This window comes from Artemia franciscana, chromosome 2 (assembly GCF_032884065.1).
Source record: "Artemia franciscana chromosome 2, ASM3288406v1, whole genome shotgun sequence".
In the NCBI taxonomy this organism is placed as follows: Eukaryota; Metazoa; Arthropoda; class Branchiopoda; order Anostraca; family Artemiidae; genus Artemia; species Artemia franciscana.
Window position 1 is genome coordinate 1,693,454 of NC_088864.1, and position 27,998 is coordinate 1,721,451.

The window sequence follows — 27,998 nt, forward strand, 5'->3', positions numbered from 1 at the left end:
TTCATGAGGTTATTTCTAATTCTCTTGAATATCTTTCGTAAAGATGAAAAGGTTTGAATAAGCTTGCTTTCATAAGCAACATTTATAAAAACAATTTTTCTAATGCAAACAACATTACATAACACTCATATTTATATCATGGCAATACTGCCAATCTGGAAGACTTATTTAAATAGAAAAATTTAATTTAGCTGCAAAACAATGGTCATGTTTCCTAATTTAAATTTACCACCATCTTTGAAACCACTCCAGCATTATTTAAAGGCTGCCACAGAGCAAGAAACGAGGGACCCTGTAATTGCCTATTGGTGTAAGTACTAATAACCGTAAATTGTTATAAGCCTATGAATAACAGGTAGGCCCAGACTAAGCATATCCTTCCACTCTAGGCTATAAGGAAATATCAAAACAGGGAGAGAATTGTTATTAAATTCATTGGTAAAATTTTAGTCTAGACACTTTTTGCTATTATGGAAAGGGGTTAGGTTAGGGAAGTGAAACTCAGCAATTATATCCAGGGCAAAAAAAGACAGACTGGGGTGTTGCCAAGCTTCTATTTTAACCCTCTTTTGGTTTTTAAGTCTTAGAAATTCGCCTACTTGACAGGTTTATACCTATTGAAATTTTGACAAAATAATATTTTACCTTAATTTTCAGTTATCAATTCCTATTTCTCTGGTTTTAGTTTAGGATAGTTTAGGAGAAAACTTTTTTCTCTGGTCTTGGTTTAGTTTAGTTTGGGATATACTTAAGTCTGTAAACACATCTGTGAAAGTTTCATTTTTTCTAGCCTAACCACTTTCTAAGATTGGAACAAGTAGGCTAGTTAAACTAGAATTGTACTGATTCCTTATTAGTATTAGTTTAAAGGTCAGACTCTACATAAGGAAACATGCTGATAAAACAAAAGTAGCCTAGTCAGCAGGATATAGAGGTAATGCAAGTTATTCCACAGTAGGTCTAAGTGTATTTAATAACACCTGTCTGGGAAAATTGGGAATTGTTGCCCTTTGACAAAAGGAAAAAATTGCAATATAAGCTTATATTAAAAGTTACTATCTAATCTCCTTATAAATACACATAGGCTATTTTGGACATCTAGTTGGGTAATTTAATCCATCCCTATAGCAATAATAAAATTTGTCAACTAGTTGATAAGAAAAACACTTTGTGAACTCACATCAACACTCTCTTTCCAACTAGCTAGAAACAAACATTGCCCTAGAAACACTTCTATCAACCATCTAGTTGGCAAGTAACTTTTCCCTGGAAAAAATTTTATTAACCAACTAGCTGATGAAAAACTTCACCCCAGAAAATATTTCATATTCCAACTTGCTGGAAAAAGAGGTTACCCTGGAAACAATTCTGTTAACCATCTAGTTGACAAATAACATTACTCCAGGAAAATTCCTTTTCCAACTAACTGGAAAAAGAGGTTGCCTCAGAATCTAATCTGTAAACCAACTAACTGACAAGCAACATTGCCCCAGAAACACTAAATTAATCAACTTTGCTATAAAACCTTTTTAGACACAATCTTTTCTTTAGAAAACAACTTTTTACTCATAAATTTCTACTGGGTGTAGTTTAGTTTCTGTTGGTAAGTTTATGCTTGGTGGTGCTAGGGTCAGATCCACCTTTGCTGTTTTTTCTGTTGAAGAAAAGTCAAACATCTAGCACCATTAACCTTCCCTGTGGAAGAAAAGCTGTCATAATTCTGGCATTATGAATTCTGTTATAATCAATATTGAGAATACCCTCAAGGTAAGGTAAATACTGTAATGTTTTGAAATGATGTGCTTTTTCTGTTAGGCTGAGCTAACAGTTGAATCAGATGCCAAGAATGCAAGATGAAATTGTTTTTCAAAGAAATGAAAATTATGCTGGACATATCAGGGGTTTATCTTATTTAATCATCATTGACAATGAACCATTATAACTGAAGAAGCATGCTTGTAAGACAGCTCAGTTAGTCTACTCAGGTTAAAAAACAAAACAATATATTGTCAATGAAACAGTTTGTGGTAACAAACTGTAGTAAGGAGCAACCCAGCTCAATAGTAACCAAAACCCTAAAAAATGGAGTTTTGGTACCAATAGCTAAATCAAGATTCTGCTAGATTCTGGAAATTTTTTGCCAGAAGGCAGATCACAGATGTGTGTTTATTTGTTTGTTTTTTTCCCAGGGGTGATTGTATCAACCCAGTTGTCCTAGAATGTCGCGAGAGGGCTCATTCTAATGGAAATGAAAAGTTCCAGTGCCCTTTTTAAGTGATTAAAAAAATTGGAGGGCACTTAGAACCCTGCCCACGCTAATTATTTTCCCAAAGTGAACGGATCAAAATTCTGAGATTTTATTCAGCCATTTTATTCAGCATAGTCGAAAAACACTATAACCTCCCCCACAGTCCCCATGGGAGGGGTTACAAGTTCAGAACTTTGACCAGTGCTTACATATAGTAATGGTTATTGGAAAGTGTACAGGAATGCAAGGATGCAGGATGCCAAGAATGCAAGATGAAATTGTTTTTCAAAGAAATGAAAATTATTCTGGACATATCAGGGGTTTATCTTTTTTAATCATCATTGACAATGAACCATTATAACTGAAGAAGCTTGCTTCTAAGACAGCTCGGTTAGTCTACTCAGGTTAAAAAACAAAACAATATATTGTCAATCAAACAGTTTGTGGTAATGAACTGTAGTAAGGAGCAACCCAGCTCAATAGTAACCAAAACCCTAAAAAATGGAGTTTTGGTACCAATAGCTAGATCAAAAGAATTGCATTTTAATGCTGATTTTAAATATATAAGTTTAATCAAGTTTAATCTTATCCATCAAAAGTTACAAGCCTGAGAAAATTTGCGTTATTTTAGAAAATAGGGGGAAACACCCCATAAAAGTCATATAATCTTAACGAAAATCACACCATCAGATTCCGCATATCAGAGAACTCTTCTGTAGAAGTTTCAAACTCCTGTATATAAAAATGTGGAATTTTATATTTTTTGCCAGAAGGCAGATCACGGATGTGTGTTTGTTTGTTTTTTTGTTGTTTTTTTCCCAGGGGTGATTGTATCAACCCAGTTGTCCTAGAATGTCGCGAGAGGGCTCATCTAACGGAAATGAAAAGTTCTAGTGCCCTTTTTAAGTGACCAAAAAAATTGGAGGGCACCTAGGCCCCCGCCCGCGCTAATTATTTTCCCAAAGTCAACGGATCAAAATTCTGAGATTTTATTCAGCGTAGTTGAAAAACCTTATAACTATGTCTTTGGGGATGACTTACTCCCCCACAGTCCCCATGGGAGGGGTTACAAGTTCAGAACTTTGACCAGTGCTTACATATAGTAATGGTTATTGGAAAGTGTACAGGCGTTTTCAGGAGGATTTTTTGGTTGGAGGCAGGGGTTGAGAAGAGGGGGATATGCTGGGGGAACTTTCCATCAAGGAATTTGTCATGGGGGAAGAAAATATCCATGAAGGGAGCACAGGATTTACTAGCATTACTTAAAAAAAAACAATGAAAAAATAAATATGATAAGGTTTTTTTCAGCTGGAAGTAAGCAGCAACATTAAAACTTAAAACAAACAGAAATTATTACCCATATGAGGGGCTCACCTCCTCCTAATACTTTGCTCTTTACGCTAAAGTATTTTTAGTAATTTCAACTATTTATTCTGTGGCTTTTGTGATTCAGGGGTCATTCTTAATGAATTGGGACACAATTTAAGCTTTGGTGTAAAGAGCGAGGTACTGACAAGGGGGCGAACCCCCTCATATATGTAATAAAAACATGAGAATACAAAAAGTTCTTTACATAAGCTAATTTATAAGTTACATATATCTTTTTTCATAAAAAATTAAAAGTTCTAGTTGCCTTTTTAATTAACCAAGAATCAGAGGGCAACTAGGCTTCCTCCCCTGCTCTTTTTTTTCTCAAAATCATTTGATCAAAATTATGAGAAAGCCATTTAGCCAAAAAAAATAAATATACAAATTTCATTTTAATTATTCCTCTGCCAAGAGTCTAAATCAAAACATGCATTGATTCAAAAATGTTCAGAAATTAAATAAAAAAACAAGTTTTTTAAATGAAAGTAAGTAGCAACATTAAAACTTAAAACAAATAGAAATTACTCCATATATGAAAGGGGCTTTTCCTTCTCAACGCCCCACTCTTTACACTAAGTTTACACTAACAGTTTTTTACTGTCTTTACACTAAGTTTTTTACTGTTTTAAAATGTAGAGTTAAGAGAAAGACTCAAACTTTAGCGTAAAGAGCAGGGCGTTGAGAAGGAAAAGCCCCTTTCATATATGGAGTAATTTCTGTTCGTTTTAATGTTGCTCCTTACTTTCATTTAAAAAACTTGTTTTTTTTTATTTAATCCAAAAAAGTTCATAGTTTTCCAATTGTAATTGTAATCCATTTCCATCAAATCCATCCCACAAGCCATGTACATTCTGTTTTATCTGGCATTTGGCCAAGGGAAATAGCCAGTTTTGATTTACAATTGGCTCATCTTTGCAGTGGGGTCCATAGGTTGTTCTAGGTGACTACTCATTTGACAGGTTATCACTCCAGGTACTGTTGGCCTGTTCTTGAAATCTGGATGGTCTCTCTGTAGAGTGATGACCCATTCTGAAATCTAGGTGACCTTTCTATGGTCTGATATTAGAAAAATGTAACACTTGGCATGCTCAAGTATCCTGGTTATACCAAAAACTCAGGTGTTTCTGAGGTTCTCTTAACCTCAGGTTATTCAATAATATTATGAACAACTTTTGTACATCAATATATGTTAGAACTTTTTTTTCTCATAGCCAAAGTTATCATTTCCAAATTATTGACTCCTTCTCATCTTCTTAAAATTCATGGAGAAAGACAGACACTGAGTAGTCTATTAGCTTGAAATTATTTTTATTTTTTGCTAGGTTTTTACCAGCTTCTTGAAAACATTTTTTTTCTGCTTTTTCATACATGATGGTATAATATAAGATATTAATATATGGTGGTATGAATGTTATTTTTATTTTGTTGTCTTTTCAACATATTTTTGAAACAGCATTAAATAAAACTGCCAATTAGGATTGCATGAAGCCAAAGCATGAAAACATGTACTTTCAAAGTATCAATATAGCCTACCAACTGAATATACCTATTTTATACATGACCTTCTAGCTCTTTTGCAGTCTACACCTAGTGAATCACCTTGAATCATTTCCTTAAGGGGAGGGGGTGGGGAACTTTTTTTTTATGACAAAAGAAGCTGAAGAACCAGCTCAGATCAGACTTAAGCTGGCAAGTAGTATTTGTTATGTTGCAGTGACTTTAGATGAGAGAAGTGGTTGGAAAAACAGGTAGACTAATATTTGTGGGTTTTTTGGGCTGAGACCATGGTACATGTACTTGTGTGTTTTCTCAAAATGGATAGGTAACATTGTTGGTTGTCCTTTCCCTGTTTTCTACTTTTGTCTAGTCAAATGTATCTCTTAGAGGGATTGTTCTGTGCAAATGATGCTGTGTAGCTAAGAGCTCAGCCATGGTCAGCTACAGCTGAAAGTTAACTTTTTGTATTTCTTAAGCAATGTAGTCAAGATATTTTGGCATAAAAATTGTCAGAGTTTAACTGCCATATAGTATTAAGATGTTTGCTATTCACCACAATTCAAGGTTTTCCTTCCTACACGACTGAAGTTCTACACAACTGAAGTTCTACTGACTATAAGCTGAATCCTGAGTATAGCCATTTTTTACGCAATGTTTTCGAGTTTGTCCAAAAATGTACATCCATTTTTAGCATCTGTGAAAACATGGGTGCAAAATATGCAACATGGGATTTGGTAACAAATTTTTGCCAGAGTCTGTGGAAACATAGCTTTATGTCAACAGACTAAATTTGCCAATTCAAATTTTTTTGAAGAAAACTTTATTATGTTCACTGCTATTGCAATGTCAGTATTTGTTTGAATATGTTTTTTCTTCCAATTAATTTGATTTATTGGTAGCTGGAAGCTTTCATCATTTTCTTTTTCTCTCTCTCTTCCTACTTGCAGTCTGTGCTCCTATTTTTATCCTAGTTTTCTGGATGACCAGTTGTTTCTTTAGTTTCACCTAGACCTTGCTTAATTACAAGAATAGATAGCCTGTAAGTGCTCTTACTGTCAGTTTCCACAGGAACCCACTGAGTCTTGACTAGAAAACGCATATGCTAATGATACATCCTATGGTACAAGACCACAATGAACTGCTATTTTGAATAAGAGGAAATGCTTGTTTTTCATGAAGCGTTTGTTTATGATGGATCATTAGCACTTACTTAAGCCAAACCTGGAGATAGGTTCCAGTGGTTCTTAAGCAAGGCTAAGAAAGCAAAAAGTTTGAAGCAAAGGAAACATAAAAAGACACTTCTGTCAGTATTTTCATCATTTCTTTTTTTTTACATCAGTTATTTTCAAAATAATTGAAAATTGTCTGATCAAGCTGTTAAACTCTTCTTCTTTTTTTTCTATGACTGTGATTTTGTGATCAATAATTGTACAATCAATAAAATAGATCGTATGGTCCTTTGAGGTTTAGTTAGGATTCGAGTTGGGCCAAGAATAGTAACAAGTTGAGCTAGTTTGTGTTTTGCCTGAAGAAGAAGAGAACTGGCTAACTACTGCTGAGCCCAGATGCAATATGTGCCCAAAAGCTCAGGATGCAGAATTAACTTTGCATCCACCTAGTATTCTTTGTAGCATTATCAGTTTGGACTGGAATTTCATGTGTAACTATTGCAGGGTTAGGGATGCAAAAAATTCTAAGAGAATTCCTCCAAGTTGCAGCATTTGCGTGAGGTTTCTCAGAAGAAGGCTAGAAAATGCGGGCAATCTGTTTTTGATTTGTATGTAAAACAAAGTGTTTTTATACCATGCAAATGAAGCTGCACATAATTTCATACACAAATTGAGAAATATCTGACCAAAGGAACTTCTAATAGAAGTGGCTAAGGATAACCTTTCTTTCAAAACTTTACATTTCAAACTTAAAAGCAGCAAACTAAGTCAAGTATTCCTGTCATCAGCTAGTTGGTTAATCAAAATTTTCTGGGGGAAAGTTACTTGCCAACTAGATGGTTAACAGAAGAGTTTCTGGGGCAATATTGTTTACCAACTAGATGGTTACTAGAATTGTTTGTTTGGCAACCACTTTTTCCAACTAGTTGGAAAAGGAAATGTTTTCTGGGCTAAAGTTTTTTACATCAGCTAGTTGGTTAATAAAAAAAAAAATTCTGGGGAAAAGTTGCTCACCAACTAGATGGTTAATAGAAGTTTTTTATCAGCTAGTTGGTTAATAAAAATTTTCTGGGGAAAAGTTGCTCACCAACTAGATGGTTAATAGAAGTGTTTCTGGGGCAATGTTTGTTTCTAGCTAGTTGGAAAGAAAGTGTTGCCGGGGAGAAATTACTTGTCAACTAGTTGGAAAAGGAATAGTTTTTTGGGGCGAATTTTCTTGTGAACTGATTGACAAATTTGATTTTTGCTATAGGGATTGACCAAATTATCCAACTAGATGGCAAAAATATTTTTATTTATAAGGAGATTGGACAGTACCTTTTTATATAAGCCTATATGCTATTTTTTCCCATTTGTCTAAGGGTGGCGTCCTGGAAAATTACAGGGATCCAACTTAGCAATAAATTCAGAAATACAGATCACTTGAAAAAGTGCCTACTCAAGCTTGGCACTTTGGATAGGAAACATTAAAACAATGAGATAAGGCTATTGCCATTAAATCGTTTATTTGTATTCATTTAGTGGTTCTAGTCTCCACATGGAAGCCTTCAAATAAAATAAAACTAGCACCACTAGATTTTTGTTTTAGGGTCTTTTCAGATATCATGGTTGCTTTACTGACAATTCACCTCACTCCTCATGTTGTCCCCAGGTTAACTTACAGTTTTCTGATTAACTCACTAGCAAAATAAATAAGAAATAGTATAGATATACCTTTAGAATTCGAATTTCATCCAGATTCCAAGCATAACATTTACATCAGAAATAAACTTTACCCCCTCCCCTAATGTGCAAATATATAGTCTATCATATACCATATACCAAGCAGTATATATGCCCTGTGTTTTCTTTCAGGCGCTCTTCTTCCAATCGTTTCAACAATTTGTCAAAATAATAGAAAATTCATTGTATATAGGCTAGCCAATATATTCAGTTCAGGGTATATATTTGCACATTAGGAGGGGAAGGGTAAAGTTCATTTCTGATCCAAATGAATATTTTATTTTGATCAAGATGAAATTTATGTTCTAAAGGCATGTCTATTTCTTAGCTCTCTCATCAGTTAGTTAATTGAAAATTTACCAAAATATGTTCTTTAATAGGTTGTAGCTACTGTTGTGAAATTATGGTAAAATAAAAACTTGGTCCCTAAAATATAGGGAAAAATTTGCTGTTTTATAATTGTTCTATAACTAAAAGTCCAGTTGTTAACTAAAAAGTTAACTATTATTATTATAATTCAGATTTTTTTATTTTCAAGCTTAAGGAGAAGAAATAATTGAGGATTACTTTTTATGGTAACAATGAAATTCAGAACTGTTTTTGAAAGTTAGTACCATTTTTCTTTGCAAATTGACACTAAATTACTGAATCAGTGCTAAAAAAAAGGCTGTGTGTGTTCTAGGCTTTAGGCTGGGTAACATTACTACAGACCACATGCCAAATGGTATTTATTTATTTATTATTGAAAACCCACTATATTTTTAAATTGATTTACTAGAGGATTAAAGACAATTATTGGATTTTTCTAGGACTTGAAAGTTATACCTATAAACAATAGAAGGGGAAATAAAATAATCTTTATTTTATTTTTTTGGTAAAGGTAAAACTTGGATTTAAATAAAAATAACTCTTATTTTAGAAGTCAAAGTTTGGCAGTAGTCTTTCCAACCAATGATCAATTTTAGTAGTCACTGACAACAACGATGGTTTCTTCTGTAGACTAACTACTACTACTAATACTAACAACTCACCATAGCGCCAATCCACCTGAGGCCAACACCGCTACGCATGCTCCTCCTCCATCCCAATCTGTTTAAAGCCTTCCTCTTTGCACCCTCCCAGGAAGTTCCCATTTGCTTAAATTTTTCTTTATGACATTTTCTCAGCCCAACTGCTGACGACCTGCTTTCCATTTACCCTTAGACGGTTGGCCAAAAAAGGACAATCTTTTGTAATCTGTCATCCTTTGTTTGCAGAACATGCCCTAGCCATCTCAACCTTATCTATTTTATAGGTCGTTTGTTTGCACTCCAGTTGGGTATGAAGTTAGATAAGAAGTCTAAAGAGGCAAGTGCTGTTCTTCTTCCTATTATGGACTGGCTTGAGAAAGCTAGAACTGAGATGCATGAAAATGAAGCTGTTACTAATGATTTAGTAGCTAAAGCACATTTGGAAAATCATGCTATGAAATTATTCACCTGGGCTGACACTGAAGATAGAGCTGCCCATTTTAACAAGTGAGTATCTCATGAGTCAAATTAACATTGTATAATGTTTTCATCTTCTATTTAAAAAAAAAATAAAGTACAGTGGGAATGCATGCCTAATGGCTTTTGGTACTGTTATTTTGGATATTATGAAGTAACAGTTGTGTTTTAACTTCACCACCAATATATCCAAATAATTTTTACTGACATATTTTACATATAATTTTTACTGACAAATTTACAAGGGCTTGCGAATTTCATAGCATAAAGAGGCCAGCAGTGACAAGTTTAAATAGGATTTTGTTTTGTATATAGCTGTATTACCCAGTTTAAAAGGTAGTCTATCTGGCTTCAGTTTCTTCTTATCATTACTATGAAGTGTATTATAGTACAGGTAATTATAATTTGAAATGGTGAACTAGCAGCTAAAATAAAACTATATTAGTTCTGTGAGCTGTAAAAGACAGAAAGGCCCATAAGGATGATTGATTTATGGCAAATAAGAAAAAAAGTAATAAAATTACTTAACCAAGAAAAAGGAGGGTAATGTCAGCCAGTGGATAAAAAAAAAGTAAAAATGACAGCAGATATTTCATAAGGGACTTCTGCCCATCTGTCTTCAGTGCTTAGAAAAGAAGGAAAACTAACCTGTTGACATAACTCTTCACAGAGCAGAAGAAAGACTGAATCAAACGAATCAAGCCATAGTTAATGAAAGACTATTCACCAATTAGATTGGGCAAGAATTTTCTGCTTAGAGATTGACTTAGCTTGTCTACTGACCTAATTTTCATCAAAAGTTTGTTCAGATGATGTTAATTTAAGCTGAAGAAGAATAATTTGAATCATTTAATTTTAAATTATTGTAAATTGGGTTTATTTGATTGAATTTATTTGTGCCCCATTGTTAATACAATCACCAACAGAGTATAAGAGAAGAAAAAAAGAAGCAAAAGACGGAAAATGACAAGCAAAACAAAATTAAAATTCGTAGAATAAGCACACGAACACAATAATCAACCAAATAATCACACAGTATACATAACAAGCACAAAAAAGTAATACATTTATTGTTTTAAAAGGGAACACCATGGTTGTCCATTGTTTTCATTATTGTAAGCCTCAGTGCATCTGCTGGTGGCAGCATTAGGGTCAATAATACCATATCTCATATTGGCCCAAGAATGACTTGCCCAGGGGCAGGGGGGCAAGAAGATATTTAGCATACCAATAATAAATTTGTCAGAGTTGCTTTAATTCCATTGCTGAAAAGGTACGCCAAAAAATTGCAAGGTATAAAAAGTTTGGAAGCACATACAAGTTATGTAATTTAGCTAGTAGCTGGTGATTAAAACGAAGTCTATTAGAAACTATGCTACCATAGGCACTTGAAGTCCACCCCTGGAAATGGCAAATGAGGAGCTTTTTGATTGCTTTAAGGGAGTCACTGATTGGGAGGCCAAGGCATTTCAATTCCAGTTTAGGAGCAACCAATGCTCTTTTAAGATCCACTTTAAATCCTTTGGGAACTGGACCCCAGTTGAATAGTGCCACTTCTGACTATTCAGCATTCAGCTTAAGATTTCTCTTTGAATATTCTTGACTTAGAATGGAATTTTTTTCTTTCAAACGTAAGTACCGATCAGATGAGGTTGAAGTCATGTGCAATAAGAGGTACATCTATCCTTCTAAAATACAAGAGAAAACCGCTTGGGACTATGCGTCCAGAATTCAGTTATTAAACGCGATTGGAGATATAAGGCACCTTGCCTTACTCCACGATGAACAGGTATAATTATTATTGCAATCATTCCGTCAGACATATTAACAACAACAGTTAAATGAGTTTACACATCATATAAAGCACGAATAATACAAGTACTGACCATGTGTCTACACAATTTAATGAGGATATGGGTGTGAATTATCGAATCAAAAGCATCAATCAAAACTGAAAAACTGCCATCAGTGCATGAGCACACCCTATTCTTTTTTGGAATCCAAATTGGTTTGGGGGAATATACTATTTATCAACCAACTCCAGAATTATCAACTTCAAGAAAATTTTACCAAAAGTTATAGCTACTGTTATTGGCCAGTATGATGAGCATTGATTTAGGGGTTTATTCTTTTTAGGGACAGGAGTAAGACGGCCAGTTGAAAACGAGGGAGGAACTATTCCTTCTGTGAACACCATTTGAAAAAGTAGGGCTAGGTGGGAAAAAAGGAAAGAGGTTCCATTTAGGAGGTGTTTATTGCAAATGTCATCTATACCTCTTGAGAGAGGCTTCTTGATTTTACTGATTATATTATAAACGTCAGAAACTACTACAGTAAACGTTGATTTGACCCCATCGAAAGTATCTTTTCGATGTTGACTTTGGAAGGATTTTCTATTCGTGGGTGCTCTGAGAGCTCTGGAGAAATGTTTTTCCCATAATTTGGGAGGGATATTAAATGACTGGTTTGGCTTTATTTTTGTTTATGTGTTGAATTCTTCCAGAAAAGCCCTGGGTTATTAATAACCTGTTCAGAAAAATTGGAACCAATAGTAAATCTATGTTTCTTTCGCTCTTTTGAAAAACGGCGTTTGGTGTATTAGCGGATCTAACTAACAACACCAGATATGGGATGGCTGCAATCTATCCAGATACTTAGCCAGAATTAAGCCTTGTTACAAGCCTCAACAAGTAAGAACTTCTGGGACCAGCCCTTCACTTGGGATCCAACTCATACTTTAGAGCGAGGGACAAACTGATTTTCTGCTTGTAATGAGCCGGTGACGCATATATATTTAATTTAAGACGAGTTTCATTAATTAAAGACAGAGCTAGATTCTGGAAAAGCTCAAATGGTATTTTTATCTTTGCGAGAAGATTATCAATGTGATGCTGGTACTGAAGTATATCAATCTTATTCCATTCTACCACAGTATGCCACTTAGATTATTGGGTCACTCATGCATGGCTAAGTGGAGCCATAATACTAAAAGACAAAGGCAAATGATCAAATCCTACAAAATAATTAAGTATGGTTACATTTACTGCGTGACTGGTAGTATTACTGGAAATAAGCACGTAATCAAGGCTCGACACTGATCCTGAGGGGTGTATATATGTGAAATCAGCAGATTTTGGTAAGAGAGAAATTTCATTAGGAATCAGGCTAAGAAGCAGAGCTGTATCATTGATTATCACTTTTCAGCAAGTAACATTGAAACTCCCCAAACAGAACCCAATGGAGGTGGAAGGCTCTAATTTTACTCAAACATTTATCGAGTTTTCTGCATGCTAGAGCAAACTTCGTTTCAGGAATTTTGTCTCTTATAGTCTGTCTGCAGGTATACATTCACGATGACATTATCACCCACTTTCACTACAAGGAAATGGTCAGATTTTGCAAACTGTTTGGAGTTTGTATGTCTATCTATTATTGAAGCAAGTTCACCTGAAGGGTGGCCTCGTTTTCTGGGCCTTTCTGCGGATACAAAGTGGAGTACATGTGATGACACTGTATTGAATAGTTTCATATCGTCAGCAGAGAGAAAATGTTCCTGTATGCATAGGATTTATTCAGTAAGGCAACGTTGTTTTGACATGGCGATTTTTGTACTGAAACTACCATTTACGTTCCATGACACAACGCGGTTTTTAATATAGAGCTCAACCATGCCGAACAGATTGGCTTTCTGGCTTCAAAGTCTTTTTTAATGGGCAGTTAGCATGGTAGCACGTGTGCTTGGTGCTTTGACATAAGCAGATCGGGTTCTGACACAGGCTTTCTTTTGTTGCACCATGGTAATTTCGGGCGCAATGGTCACATTTCTTGGTATTTTTATACTGTGTTGACATATGACCGATTTCGTGAATATTGAAGGAACGTTCAGGAGATAAATAAATACTTGGATTCTGAAGCATTTGAGTTCAATTTTAATTGGCATTTGTGTGGCAGTATCAATGGCATCTCTACTGGAAAAGTACAGCTTGAAAGTGCGTGATTTCCCACATTGTTCAGCTTTCTCAAAACCGCCTATTAAGCTTCCTCCATAATAAAAAATTTGGGAATTCCTTTAACTATACCGATGTGTGAGGGAGTTTTTATTTTTGCACTGGAACCCTGGTTTTGATTACTGTTTGCAATAGGAATATATTATATGAATATAATATATTATATATATTATATGAATATATCCAGTATTTCCATTTAAAGTAAGGTGTAAAAGAATGCGGGAAGCCATTTGCTTCGTATATTAAAGTTGCCTCCTCACAAAGAACTAAATGATCTGGATTTTCAACGACGTGAAGGGCCAAAGCAGAATCAAAACCTCATTCTTAGTTTTACTTTCACATTTCAGAGAAATCTTGTGTTCGTGCCATCGTTTCTCGGGAGTTGAAGGTTACCCTCCCCTCCGTAAAATACCCCCCGTGGAGAATTGGAGAACCATCCCCCCTGTCCCATTGTATTAACTTTTAGGTCACCTGTTTCCAAACCAGGAAATTGGCTATCTACAACACTTCGTTCTCTTTTAGGAACACAATATCATATTTAAAGAACTTTACAGATTTTTCTGAAAGAGAATTCTCTGCAGTTTTGATGTGGTTTTAGTGTATTCAAATTGTAACATAAAAAGATTCATAGATATATAAAGGAGCAAAGTACAAAACTATTCTGATTTAATACAGAAAGTAGCCTCAGCGTGTTTGGATGTTGAGGTTATTATGAAATTGTTACTCCGGTAAATGAATTTTCTTTTTATTTTGGTTTCAGGGGAGTTTTTTACAAGCAGGTGTTTTGTTTACCTATGGGAGTGGCACTCACTCCTTTATTAGCAAACTTTTACATGGATTATATTGAAAAGTCTAGGTTTTCTCCTTGTTTTGGGAGTAGATTCATGGATGACGTAGTTTGTATTTGGAAGTATGACTTTGAATCATTAGATATTTTCTTTAAGCGTTTAAATAGTTTTGACAAAAATATAAAATTCAGAGTTGAGTTTGAAGAAGATAATAAGCTACCATTCCTTGATATTTTGCCAGTCAAAAGAGCCTTTCATATCCCTAAAAATAGGGATATGTATCTAAATTTTCATATATTCACCCTGTTTCAGTGAAAAGAGGGGTTGTAATTTATTCTCAGGAATTCGTGGATTTGAAATTATTGTTAAGGGACATTTTATTTTGTAATATCTACCCAATTAAATTTATAAATGATTTAATAGAAAATAGATGCATTAAATATAATACTAAAACAAATGCAGTTTCACAGTCTTCAAAATTGAATTTGTCTAAAATTTTATCTTTTTACCATATGTGCCGTGTTTGCGAGAAAAAATCAAACTTTTTTACAGAAACATAACATTGATACGTGTTTTCAGTAAATAAGACCTTTAAGCAGTTTCCTTAATTCGGGAAAGGATATGACTTGGGGCAATTGAGTTAGTGGGGTTTGTATTATTCCTTGATCTTGTGGGAAGTTTTACAGTGGCAGCCAACAATTTGCTGAAAGATCTTTCAACAAATCAACAATTTGTTGAAAGATTTGTAAATTAAGCAACTTCCTGAAACTTTTTTCGGTGTTGCCGGAGCGCGTTTTCTTCAACCCTGATCGCAATGTAAAATTTTATGATGCCATGCTCGTTTCTAATGACAGAGGTTATAATCAATGGCTGAGGGAGGCAATTGAAAAAAAACATATGTTTGCAAATGAATAGGGATACAGGAAATTTAAATATTGGTCCAATTTATATCATTCTTCTAAAAAATGAACCAGTTACTAACGAGGGTATTAAGATTCTACTAAATCATGTAGGGATAGTTTGTGTTTAGTTTATTTTTATCTTTGTTTCTTTTACGCTGATGACGCCTCGTTTTCATACAGGCAAAATATCCGCGTCGTTATGTTTTGTTTTTGTCTTGTTTTGTGTTTTGTTTTTCGCTACTGGCCGAAGTCTCGTTTCGTCTCTTTTCTTCATTTAGTTGCTGGCCAGTTCGGAATAAGATCTTTCTTTCATATAGCATTGCCTATAGTAAAGACCTATGAGGGTTCAATATGTTATTTTTTCCCAGAGGATTTTCATGTGGAATGAATGGTCGAATAAATGTTGGAAGAGGCTTAGTCAATTAGAAGTCGAAAGTTCCAGTGTGGAATAAGTGGTCGAATAAGTTTTGGGAGAGTTTTAATCAATTAAAAATCGAAAGTTCCAGTGTCTTTTTCTAAGATTTAGCCTGCTTTTCAACCAGTTGCTACTAAATGATCTGTTACTGACTACTGTGTCCTTAAGAAATTCAAAATATTATTATTTGTTAATTTATTTTTTCCCAGAGGATTTTCATGTGGAATGAATGGTCGAATAAATGTTGGAAGAGGCTTAGTCAATTAGAAATCGAAAGTTCCAGTGTGAAATAAGTGGTCGAATAAGTTTTGAGAGAGTTTTAATCAATTAAAAATCGAAAGTTCCAGTGTCTTTTTCTAAGATTTAGCCTGCTTTTCAACCAGTTGCTACTAAATGATCTGTTACTGACTACGGTGTCTTTAAGAAATTCTTATTCTAGTTTAACGGCCCTTTTGTTTCAGCAGTTGCTTTTAAACAGTCTTAAGATAAATACAGGATTAGTTATAAGGAAGAGACGAGGGACGCTGGAAGTAGAAATTGATATTAGTCCTCAGGGCTGTATCCCGGACTGTTGTTTGGGGGGCTTCAGAACAGGTACACCCATCTGAAGCAGAATCTGAGCTTGAAGGAGATAATTCGCCAGTAGATCCTGTTGAAGACGGTCATAACTAAAAGTGACTGAAGGTTATGCTATTATGATCCAGTGCTTAGTTAATCAAAGACATCAAAGTGTTACAAACCTTTTTTTTGCTTGTATTCGGTGTTTTATTTTAATTGAAAAATAACATGTGTCTGATGTGAGAAATGAGGCTGAATTTGGCCATTTAAATATGCAAGGTTCTTAGGGTAACATTTCTTAGGTATAAATATAGAAAAAATTGCTAATATGATTTTACTCCCAAATAATGCTATTATTTTTTACAAAATGGATGTCCTAGATCAAAATGGCACTCTCCAAGTGCTGAGGTATTACCCTTGGCAAAAGATTTCTAAAGGGATAATCTAGACTATTCATTAAATTGATAAAGCTATAGTTGAAGTGGTATTACCTTTTTAAGCCAAGGAAAATCAGAATTATTAAAATATTTCATTAAAATCTGAAAGTGAAGCGTAAAAAGAAATGCTCAACTGGTCTAGTTGCTATAAGGCAGCTTTAGAACACCAATTTTACCCTATTTCCTAGCGATTACCATATTTACCCTATTTTGCCAATTTTACCTTATTTTACCAGTTTTACTTACCGGGTTTTTATTTTACAGTAATTGTTCAACACTGGCACGTACGCAGGGGGTGGAGGGCTTCGGGCCTGGCCCCCAAAAAAAAAAATAATGAAATTTTTAATTTCCCCATGATTTTTTGGGATTTCTGGCAAAAGTGGGACTTTTATTAAGAATCTAGATACATGTGTGAAGCCTTTTTTGGGGGGATTTTACAGCTAGCAATTATCTGGTCAAGTCACTGCCCAATTATTAACCCATTTTCTGTCTAACTTTTAACCCTCTTTGAAGTAATTAGCGATCGTACAGTTATTTTTTATTATTTTTTTTTGTAAAGAGAGTTTGCTTTCCACAGCAAAATAGAATTATCCTTGATATTAGGGCGTTTATCCCCCTTTTCAGGATAAAGTACAGCTTTTAATGGATTAATTTTGGAAACTATCATTTTTCATTAAAATCAATGTTTTCGCAATAGAAGAACTACCCCACACAGCACCCATATTGCACTGTTAACCCTAAAATTTCCCTTTCAGTGGGATATAATAGATTAATCACTGGTTCTAAATCGCTATGAACATAACCTGAGCCTAAAACGTACTTTTGAGGCTTCAGTCTTCTTCCCCTTATCCGCTACAATACTACAGATTAAAGCTAATCTGTATTTTCCGATATACATGCTTTTGCATTTATTTAGTTACTAAATAAAAGAAGTGCTACTTTAAATCTGCTGTTTTGAAGGTTTTGCCCCCCCCCCCCCCCGAAAAAAATCCTGCGTACGTGCCTGGCTCAACTAGTCTAGTTGCTACACGGCAGCTCTAGAACACCAATTTTACCCTATATTTCCTAGAGATTACCATATTTACCCTATTTTACCAATTTTACCTTATTTAACCAATTTTACTTACCGGGTTTTTATTTTACAGTAATTGTACAACACTATCTGCATGCATTGTTATTGTATAGCGGTCCTTTCACTGTCCCCAAATTTTATGAGGTTTTCCTGAATCTTCACAAAACGAAGTTGGACATCCTTAAATCTCCCATATGTTAATTTAACAAAACTTAGATTTTTATTTTGTATTGACGTTCATTTATTTACGATTGGGGGGGGGGTTAGAGAACCCAGTTTTCATTTAGGGTAGTTTGGGGGTAAATCTTGACAAATTTGGGGACAATTGAAGTAAAGCTGCAAAAGTGACAAATTATCAGTAAAGAATTTGTTTTCATACAATTCAAGCAGGATTCTGGAGGAAGAAGTGTTGAAGAACAACAAGCATTCCCGTAAGAATAAATTGAAATGAAATGAGTAAATTAACCTGAAACGAAGTGAATTAATGAAATTCATTCAATAATTTTCAGCTTTCTGTTTAGATTGCAATGATGAATTACGACTCTATCTGTCTTAGTGATCTGGTAATGCTAAAGTGTGTCTGAATGACAATTTGAATTTATAGTCCTACTTCCGATAAATTTCCTGTTATCCATAGATAGCCAAGGCAGGGTCAGGAAAAAACTAATTTTGAATCAGAAAGATACAGTTGATCAGAAAAAATCAGAAAGATACAGTATGGTTTTTATGGCACTTGGTATTAACCGAGTTCGGAAAAAATTGAAAAAATGAAGTATTTTAACTTACGAATGGGTGATGGGATCTTAATGAATTTGATGTTTGGAAGAATATTGTGTCTTAGAGCTTTTATTTTAAATCCCGACCCGATCCAATGACATTGGGGGGAGTTGGGGGGGGGACGTAAAATCTGGGAAAGCGCTTAGAATGGAGGGATCTGGATGAAACTTGGTGGGAAAAATAAACAGAAGTCCTAGATACGTGATTGACATAACCGGAACGGATCTGCTCTGTTTGGAGGTGTTGGGGGGGGGGGTTAATTCTGAAAATTAGAAAAAATGAGTTACTTTTAACTTACGAAGGAGTGATCGGATCTTAATGAAATTTGATTTTTGGAAGGATATCGTGTCTCAGAGCTCTTATCTTAAGCCCCGACCAGATCCGGTGACATTGGGGGGAGTTGGGGGGCATAAAATCTTGGAAAACGCTTAGAGTGGAGGGATTGGGATGACACTTGGTGGTAAAAATAATCCTAAGTCGTAGGTACGTGATTGAAATAACCGGAACAGATCCGGTCTCTTTGGTGGAGTTGGGGGAGGAGGGTTAATTCTGAAAAATTAGAAAAAATGAGGTATTTTTAACTTACGAAGGAGCCATCGGATTTCAAATCCCGACCAGATCTTTTGACATTGGGGGGAGTTGAAGGGGGAAACCGGAAATCTGGGAAAACCCTTATAAATGTCGTAGATACGTGATTGACGTAACCGGACTGGATCCGCTCTCTTTGGCGGAGTTAGGTGGTGGGGTTCAGTGCTTTGGTTAGTTTGGCGCTTCTGGACGTGCTAGGACGATGAAAATTGCTAGGCGTGTCAGGGAGCTGCACAAATTGACTTGCTAAAGTCGTTTTCCCCGATTCGACCATCTGGGGGACTGAAGAGAGAGGAAAAATTAGAAAAATTGAGGTATTTTCAAGTTACGAGTGGGTGATGGGATCTTAATAATTTTTGGTATTTAGAAGGACCTCGTGACTCAGAGCTCTTATTTTAAGTCCCGACCGGCATTAAGCCTCTATTCCTTTTAAAGCAATCTATTGATTTTTAGAATTTTGCTAGAGTTCATACCATATGAGCTCTTGGCTCTTCCGACCTCGCCACAACTGCCATATGAACTCTTAGCTCTTGTTATTCTTTGAATATCTTATGATGTTTCTGATGAATATATTTTAATTTTAAAATGCTAAGACTTCGCTCTATAAATCATTCACTACCAAAGTGATCATCACAAGCAATGGTGTCAGGTCACGAGAATTCGGGAGGAGAGTCAATTTTTTAGTATCTTTTCAATTTTTTAAATCAAAATAACAAAAAAGGCATTTTTAATGAAAATTCCAAAAAGGAAAGAAGTATCTTTCAAAACTTAAGAAGGGGAGAAAACCTAAGTGGGGGGCATCTTATATGGATATTATAAATATTACTTCTGATATAAGGATTAAAATAACATGGTCAACAGCTACATGCATCTACACACATATCTGTAAGATATGTAAACTACCAGGTACTGATAGTGTGGTCATTTTAATATTCAGCCAGAATAATTTTGATTACACATTTTTATTGCCTGATTTATTAAATGCCAAAAAGAAAAAATAAGTATTTTTCAAAATCTAAGGAGGGGCAGAAAATCTAGGGGGGGGGTAACCTATATGGATATTACAAATATTTAAAAATAGGATTGATGGGGCCACAGTTAGTGATGTGGAAAAAGTTAAAGAGAGATGGGCGGAAAGTTTTGAGAATATGCTAAACCGAGATACAGATGGAGGAAAAGATATAGATGAAAATGAAAAAGTTTGTGATACCTCGGATGTGAAGGAAGATTTTTTTGTGAGGAAGAATTAGCGACAGTACTAAAAGGATTAAAAAATAATAAGGCCCCAGGTACTGATAGTGTGATCAATGAGTTTCTTAAATATGATGGCCCTGAGGTTAGAAATAAGCTACTGAAGATTATGAATAAGATTTTTGAAAAAGGGGAAGCACCTAATGATTTAAGAAAAACATTAATTAAACCACTGTATTAGAAAGGTGAGAAGAGTGAGTGTCGTAATTATTGAGGCATTAGTCTAGTCTCAGTAGGTAGCGAATTACTTCTTAATATGATTAAATAAAAAAACAAGTTTTTTTAAATGAAAGTAAGGAGCGACATTAAAACTTAAAACGAACAGAAATTACTCCGTATTTGAAAGGGGCTTTTCCTCCTCGACACCCCGCTCCTTACGCTAAAGTTTTTTATTGTTTTAAAAAGTAGAGTTGCGAGAAAGAATCAAACTTTAGCGCAAGGAGCGGGGTGTCGAGGAGGAAAAGCCCCTTTCATATACGGAGTAATTTCTGTTCGTTTTAAGTTTTAATGTCGCTCCTTACTTTCATTTAAAAAAACTTGTTTTTTATTTAATTTCTGAAAGTTTTTGAATTAATGCATTTCTGATTTTGGCTTTCCGTACATAAATTATAATAATGAAATTTGCATATTAATTCTTTTTTTGGCTAAATGGCTTTCTCTTAGTTTTGATCAGACGATTTTGAGAAATAAGGGGTGGGGAAGGAGGTCTAGTTGCCCTCCAATTTTTCGGTTACTTAAAAAGGCAACTAAATCTTTTATTTTTAACGAACGTTTTTATTAGTAAAAAAAAGTACGTAACTTAAGAATTAACTTACGTAACAAACTTTTATATTCTTATATTTTTGATTATATATATGAGGGGGTTTGTCCCCTCGTTAATACCTCGCTCTTCACACTGAATCTTGTTTTATCCCAATTCTTTAAGAATGGCCCCTGAATCAGAAAGGCCGTAGAATAAATAGTTGAAATTATTTAAAAAAATTTTAGCATAAAGAGCGAAGTATTTATCTCCTCCTAAATACCTCGCTCTTTATGCTAGAGTATTCTTAGAACCCCTCATATGCGTAATAATCTCTGTTCGTTTTAAGTTTTAATGCTTCTCCTTACTTTCAATTGAAAAAACTTTTTCATGTTTACATTTTCATTGTTTTTTTTTATAGTAATGCTAGAAACTCCTGCGCCCTTTTCATTGAATTTCTCTTCCCCCATGAAATGTTCCTCCAAGGAAAGATCCTCCCATATAGCCCCCTCCCCTGAACCCCACACCGAAACCAAAAAAATCCCCCTGATAACGTCGGTACACTTCCCAGTAACCATTACTGTAAGTAAACATTGGTCAAAGTTTGTAACTTACAGCCCCTCCCCCATGGACTGTGGGGGGTAAGTCATCCCAAAAGACATAGTTATTATGGTTTTCGACTATGCGGAACAAAATGGCTATCTCAAAATTTTGATCCGTTGACTTTGGGGAAAAAATAAGCGTGGGAGGGGGCCTAGGAGCCCTCCAATTTTTTTGGTCACTTAAAAAGGCACTAGAACTTTTCATTTCCGTTAGAATGAGCCCTTTTGCAACACTCTAGGACCACTTGGTCGATACGATGACCCCTGGAAAAAAAGAACAAAAAACAAATAAACACGCACCCGTGATTTGTCTTCTGGCAAAAAATACGAAATTCCACATTTTTGTAGATTGGACCTTGAAATTTTTTCTATAGGGTTCTCTGATACGCTGAATGCGATGGTGTAATTTTCGTAATTTCCTATGACTTTTAGGGGGTGTTACCCCCTATTTTCCAAAATAAGGCAAATTTTCTCAGGCTCGTAACTTTTGATGACAAAGACTAAATTTGATGAAACTTATATATTTAAAATCAGCATAAAAATCCGATTCTTTTGATATGTCTCTTAGCATCGAAATTCCGTTTTTTAGAGTTTCGTTTACTATTGAGCCGGGTCGCTCCTTACTACAGTTCGTTACCACGAACTGTTTGATAATTTTTAGACTGAGAGATGCTGTAGACAAAGTTTTAAGAGAAGAACAGTGCGGTTTTAGAAAAGGAAGAGGATGTGTCGACCAAGTTTTAACTCTTAGGTTAATAATTGAGAAGTCCCTTCGCTGTCAAACATCTTTGGTGCTCAGTTGTATCGATTATGAGCAAGCGTTCGATTCTGTTGATAGAAGAGCTTTAGCAAAGATCTTATTATTATATCTAACAAAAACCAAAACAAATAAATTAAATACCAAATTATACCAAACAAATACATTAAAGTGATTTGTGCTATGTACGAGAATAATACTGCTGCGGTTAAGGTAGGAAATGAGTTTAGCAACTGGTTTTGTATTAAATCAGGAGTTAAGCAGGGTTGTGTTCTATCCCTCTTTATGTGGATCATTTTCATGGACTTCGTCTTAAGGAGCACTGGAAACGCAATTTGAGACCACGGAATCAAATGGGAAGGAAAAACTCTTCTGGATTTAGATTATGCTGATGATTTAAGCATATTAGATTAAAGTGTGAGCAAAATGAATGAATTTTTAGAGGTTTTGCTTCAGGGTGCTAGAATATGTTTGAAAATAAATGTTAAGAAGACTAAGTCACTGAGGCTAGGAATAAGTGAAGATGAAAAGGTGAAGTTGGGTAACGAAAAGATTGATCAGGTGGGAAGCTTCGCTTACCTTGGTAGTATTATTAATAAAGACGGTGGGAGCAGTGAAGATGTTAAAAGTAGAGTAGCTAAGGCTCAGGGTGTTTTTTCACAGTTTAAAAAGGTTTGGAAGAATAGAAAGATAAGTCTGCAAACCAAGATTAGAATATTGGAAGCAACAGTGGTGATAGTGGTCAAATATGTCTCTGAAGCATGGGCGCTCCGAAAAGCGGACGAAAATTTACTGGATGTTTTCCAGAGAAATTGCCTACGGATTGTTCTGGGTACCCGGCTGACTGACCGTATTTAAAACAGTAGGTTGTACGAAAAATGCGGTTCGATCCCGCTTTCTAGGGCTATAATGAAAGAAAGGTTGAGATGGCTAGGCCACGTTCTGCGGATAAAGGATGACAGATTGCCGAAGATTGTCCTTTTTGCCAACCGTCTGGGGCTACACGGAAAGCAGGTCGTCCTCGTCTGGGGTGGGAGGATGTCATAAATAAAGATTTAAAGGAAATGGGAACTTCCTGGGAGGGTGTTAAGAGGGAGTCCTTGAATAGATTAGGTTGGAGAAGGAGCGTGCGTAGCTGTTTTGGCCTCAGGTGGCTTGGTGCTGGCAGTGAGTTATTAGTAGTGTATATATATATATATATATATATATATATATATATATATATATATATATATATATATATATATATATATCAGAAGCAGCATTTGTAATATCCATACAGGGTGCCCCCCTAGATTTGGACCCCCCCCTTGTAAAACTATAAAATAATTATAAAAATAGTCTCACTAAGTGACATAAATATAAACGTAAACAGATTAAAAACAACAATAAGTAAAAGTAGAAAATTTGTCAAAGATTAGGTTTGCAGAAAGCACCTCTAACTCATGAAAGAGGTCATTTTAAGGATTATCTTTGTAGTTCCTATTCCACATTCTATAGCAAAATATTTTTTTAGGTTTATACGATATATGGTTGAAAGTCGCTCATGCTGGATGTCGCAATATGAATATTTAACTTTTATTATTTATATCTTTAAATGAAGTTTTGCAAAAAGCATCCTGTGGACAAATTTTTCTTTCAACAGATGATAAATATAGTTGTTCTTTCAGAGCTATTTTAATGACTATAAATATAGTTTATAGGTGATGAATATAGTATAAGGTGACAAATTGTTAACTAAAACTAAAGTCTTCTAAATTTCTGTGCTGTTTTTAGGAATTGGAAATGTTTTAAATGAAACCATGTTCTTTCTTTAAATATATTACATTATTTCTTCTAGGACATTTTTGAAGTGGTGCCATTTGATATCTGTAAGTTGCTCCTCCTCTCTCGCCGCTACAGATTATGTTAAAGTATTTGATATTAATCTTGGTTATGTACAAGTTTGTGGTGATGTTCATATTTAGGCTAAACAGTCGAAATAAAAACAGAAACTAGAAACATAAGAAATTCTGGAGAATTAAGAACATTTTGAGGCTTCGAATTGAAAGACCTTAGAAAAGACCCATTTAAATATTGGGTCTGGGAAGCTGATCTGAAAACCAAAAGGAATTCATTCTCAAGTTCTAAAGCTATCTAAGAAAGTTCTAAAGTTATATCAGTATAAATGTTCTGTATCAAATTAAGCAATTGATGTTTTGTAGCCAAAAGCCCTGTAAATACGCCCCTATTTTCAGGAACGTCGTGAAAGCATTTTACACTTCAGGAATAGTGATGGATGTGCTTGAGACATTTGGTGAAGTTGGTCTGGATATTAGTGAAAAACGAAGATATGCAAAATGGAAGGCAACTTATTTACACAACTGTTTAAAGAACGGGGAAACTCCGATTGCTGGCCCACCAACTGACGAGCTGGAACTGTTCAGCGAGCCCCAAGGAAATGCATATGGTGGTGAAACAAAAGATTACCAAACCCCTTTTGCACCAGATCAGGGTCGAACTGGCTGGCCAAGCGTTCCAGAAATGAACCAGACTCCAACGCCTGCTGAGCGGAGGCAGCCTGTTACACCAGCATATGAACCACAGGCAGTGATCCCGCCTTATGTACCTGTGCAGCCTTCACCATCTAGTAAGCCATTTTGAATTACTTTCTATTTGTCTGGTCAAATGATTAGTGAACTATTCTGCAGCAGCAATTCTAAAACCAGTAAAAGTGATAAAAACAGTAGATACAGATCATGTAAAATTGACAAATGATCAAGTACTTTATTCGTTCAAAAGCAGTCAACACTACTAAATACGAGAAAATAGAGAATGCTACAAAAATCCTAGACCTAAGAGCTACGTACATAGCTGGGCTTGCCTAACACGACCCCAATTTGGGCAGGAATAGACTTTACTGAATAGTATCGTTTCTTCAGCCATCATTTGCTACCATAAGAGCCTATTGGCCTATAAATGCACTCGCCTCTCTTGACGCTCGTTCCTGCAACAGGCCTCATCATAGTCGCATCGTGCTTAGCTCTTAGTCTGTCTAAGAGCTAAGCACCTAGATCTGCTTGCACAGCCCGAACATTATTTCTGCAGCAAACCTTGCTGTTGCAGCATAATTTCTTTTTACCTTTGTCTTTGGTCTGAACCTGCTGAGGGCATGTACCTTTCTTTGGCAGCTTTGTGACAAGAGAACAAAAAGCTTGATAAAACATCAAATGCAAATTTTCGTCTTTAGTTCCAAAATATTAGTTAGTAAAAAGCGAATAAATCAATGAGAAAGCGGTTGCGAATGATACCTACTACTTTTTCCCTGTGTTAAATAAAAGATTTTATTTGATTTTCCCAGTTTTATACAATTTGCATAATCATGAAGGTCAATATACAAAACAGAACTACAGGTTAGAGAGTTCAAATTTTTAGTTTTCCTCGACATTATTAATGCATATAGATAGAACAAGAATTGCAGCCTATAGATTTTTATTTTTTCTCAACTCAAAAGTGGTTGGTTTGATGTAAGCTGAAGGGGAACTAAAGAATTAAACTATGCTGTAAGGAATAGTTTAAGTATTAATCCAATTTGTGACATTGTTAATGCATATAGATAGAACAGGAATTGCAGCTTATAGATTACAAATTTTTAGTTTTTCTCAACTCAAAAGTGGTTGGTTTGATGCATTCTGAAGGGGAACTAAATAACTGAACTATGCAGTAAGGATAGTCTCCACTCTAGGCAACAATTCCACCGAAGTTGGTGTATACGGATCCTGATGCTGTTGGTTACAAGTCAGAAGCTAGTATACCAGTATGAATGTTTAAAATAAAAGCAAATTAATTACATAATTTACGAATAATGTTTGATTTGTAACAAAGTGGATAAAGTCCCAAATGCAGTAAAAGTCAACACGGCACCTCAATATATAATAAGAGTTATTTGTTTTGTGTCTCGGCTAATTTACACTTAGTAATTGATTTTTTGTTGATAGCATTTTCTTATATTTAAACTTATTATAGTTATTACATTTAGTAAAAAAAATTAAAACATATCGTGAGTGGCTAATTAATAAGTTACTGCACAAAAAAAGAAGTTCAAATGGTTGAATTCAAATGCCTCGGTATATGTTGTTCATCGCAAAGTTGTATTTTATTTTCGAAAAAGATTTTTGTCTAGGAAATGGAGATCTACTGTGAAGTAGTGAATATGTAGCTTGCGATACTTGAAGTACGTCAACCAAATTATCTGTTTCCTGTTTTTATTACGAAATTATCGTTGAATTATTTTTTTAATTATTATGCGTAAATATACATCTTCCTCATCTTCGTAATGTTATGCATCTTCCTCCCTCCTTAACCGCAAACTAATCGGAGAACCCTCCCCCCATTGGAGAGGTATAAGGCCCTTATAAGCAAGTATTTGGAATTCTAAAACAACAGGGAGTTTACATAAGACATTGAAACCTGTTTTGACCTTAAAAATATTTCGTCTAGTTAGGGAGGGAGAGATATACATTAAAGGGTGCGTTTTAATGCCAAAACATCCCAACTCTCATTCAGCCTTCAAATAAATACAGAATTAGTTCTAAGGGAGAGAATAGGGAAGGGTGGGGTACAAATTTGTTTATAATCCCTAGGGCTGTATCCAGAATTTTTGTTTGGGGTTATTTTCCGGCAGGGGGTGCAAAAAACTCGAGAAAATATATCAAAAATGTGAAATTGATGTTTAGTCCCTCGTGATTTCCTGGAATATTTCTGGTCCTCGCTGTTATTATGAATGTATGAAAATATAGACTAACATTTAACCCTAAAATGAGCAGAATTTATTTCGTATAAAAGTAGGATTGTCCCTTCTTCATCCCAATCTCCGTCTCATGGTCGTAGAAACTTTGGAGGATGCTAATTTGATCAGAAATTGAGAGTTCTAAAAAATCTCTTTTTTTTGTCAAAAATCCTGTCCAAAGAATATCAGGTGGCTTCCGTGGCGTTTTTCTTAAAGGACGTAATTTCACTTTTCCTAATTTTACAGATCAAAATGAAAACATACAAGGAAAAGTCTCTCACGAATCATTCCTAGTTAACTTCTGATTGGAACTCGTTGGAAATGTTCAAATTCCTAAAATGTTTGTTACCTAAAAAAATAAGGGACTTGCGCTCTTTTTGCGATAAGACAATTTTGAATAGACCACTTGATAGATCTCTTTGAGCTCTTAGGCCCTTTTTCAAAGCGCCACGGACTTATAGGAATGGAAAAAACAAAACAATGCCATTTAGCGTTTGGTGTATCTTGACGTTTTTTTCAAGCTTTATAATCTCTTTTCTGCTAGAAACTGACATAAGAAACTATAATTTCTTAATTCATATTTCTTTTGTTTTAGTGCACCAGACTCCAGACCCTGAAATCATTAAGAAGGTTGAGAAATACTGTCGGTTCACTATGAGTGCCCTGAACTATGACGATGTTCCGGAAGCTATCAAGAACCTCGAATTAGCTTTAAGGCTCTTAAAAACGGGACAGTGAATGCCAACTAAAGTCAAAAGTTTGTTTCTATGTGATATATAGTTTAGAAGTGTATGTTCTCTGCGATTTCTTTCTCTTTTTATTAAAAGCTTGTCTGCTCATATCTTG

At 35.0% G+C, this 27,998-nt stretch overlaps 2 protein-coding genes across 3 annotated transcripts in view; one reads left to right on the top strand and one right to left on the bottom strand.

The window, feature by feature from the left end:
• The window catches only part of LOC136035760 (mitochondrial carrier homolog 2-like), a 449,695-nt gene that overhangs the window by 218,415 nt on the left and 203,282 nt on the right, over positions 1 to 27,998 (bottom strand). The gene's annotated exons all lie outside the window — the stretch shown is intronic.
• Positions 170 to 27,991, top strand: LOC136035750 (vacuolar protein sorting-associated protein VTA1 homolog). Its single transcript, XM_065717723.1, has 4 exons — positions 170 to 310; positions 9,299 to 9,521; positions 24,622 to 25,013; positions 27,748 to 27,991. Exons 1-4 carry the CDS (start codon positions 202 to 204, stop codon positions 27,888 to 27,890), a joined length of 867 nt encoding a protein of 288 aa, XP_065573795.1. The 5' UTR covers positions 170 to 201; the 3' UTR covers positions 27,891 to 27,991.

Bases quoted from the DNA above. Each gene is read 5' to 3' on its own strand.
- LOC136035750 (XM_065717723.1), top strand. From the start codon at position 202: ATGGTCATGTTTCCTAATTTAAATTTACCACCATCTTTGAAACCACTC. The intron at 311-9,298 runs GTAAGTACTAAT...TCTATTTTATAG, and splicing joins CCCTGTAATTGCCTATTGGT to GTCGTTTGTTTGCACTCCAG. The intron at 9,522-24,621 runs GTGAGTATCTCA...CCCTATTTTCAG, and splicing joins AGAGCTGCCCATTTTAACAA to GAACGTCGTGAAAGCATTTT.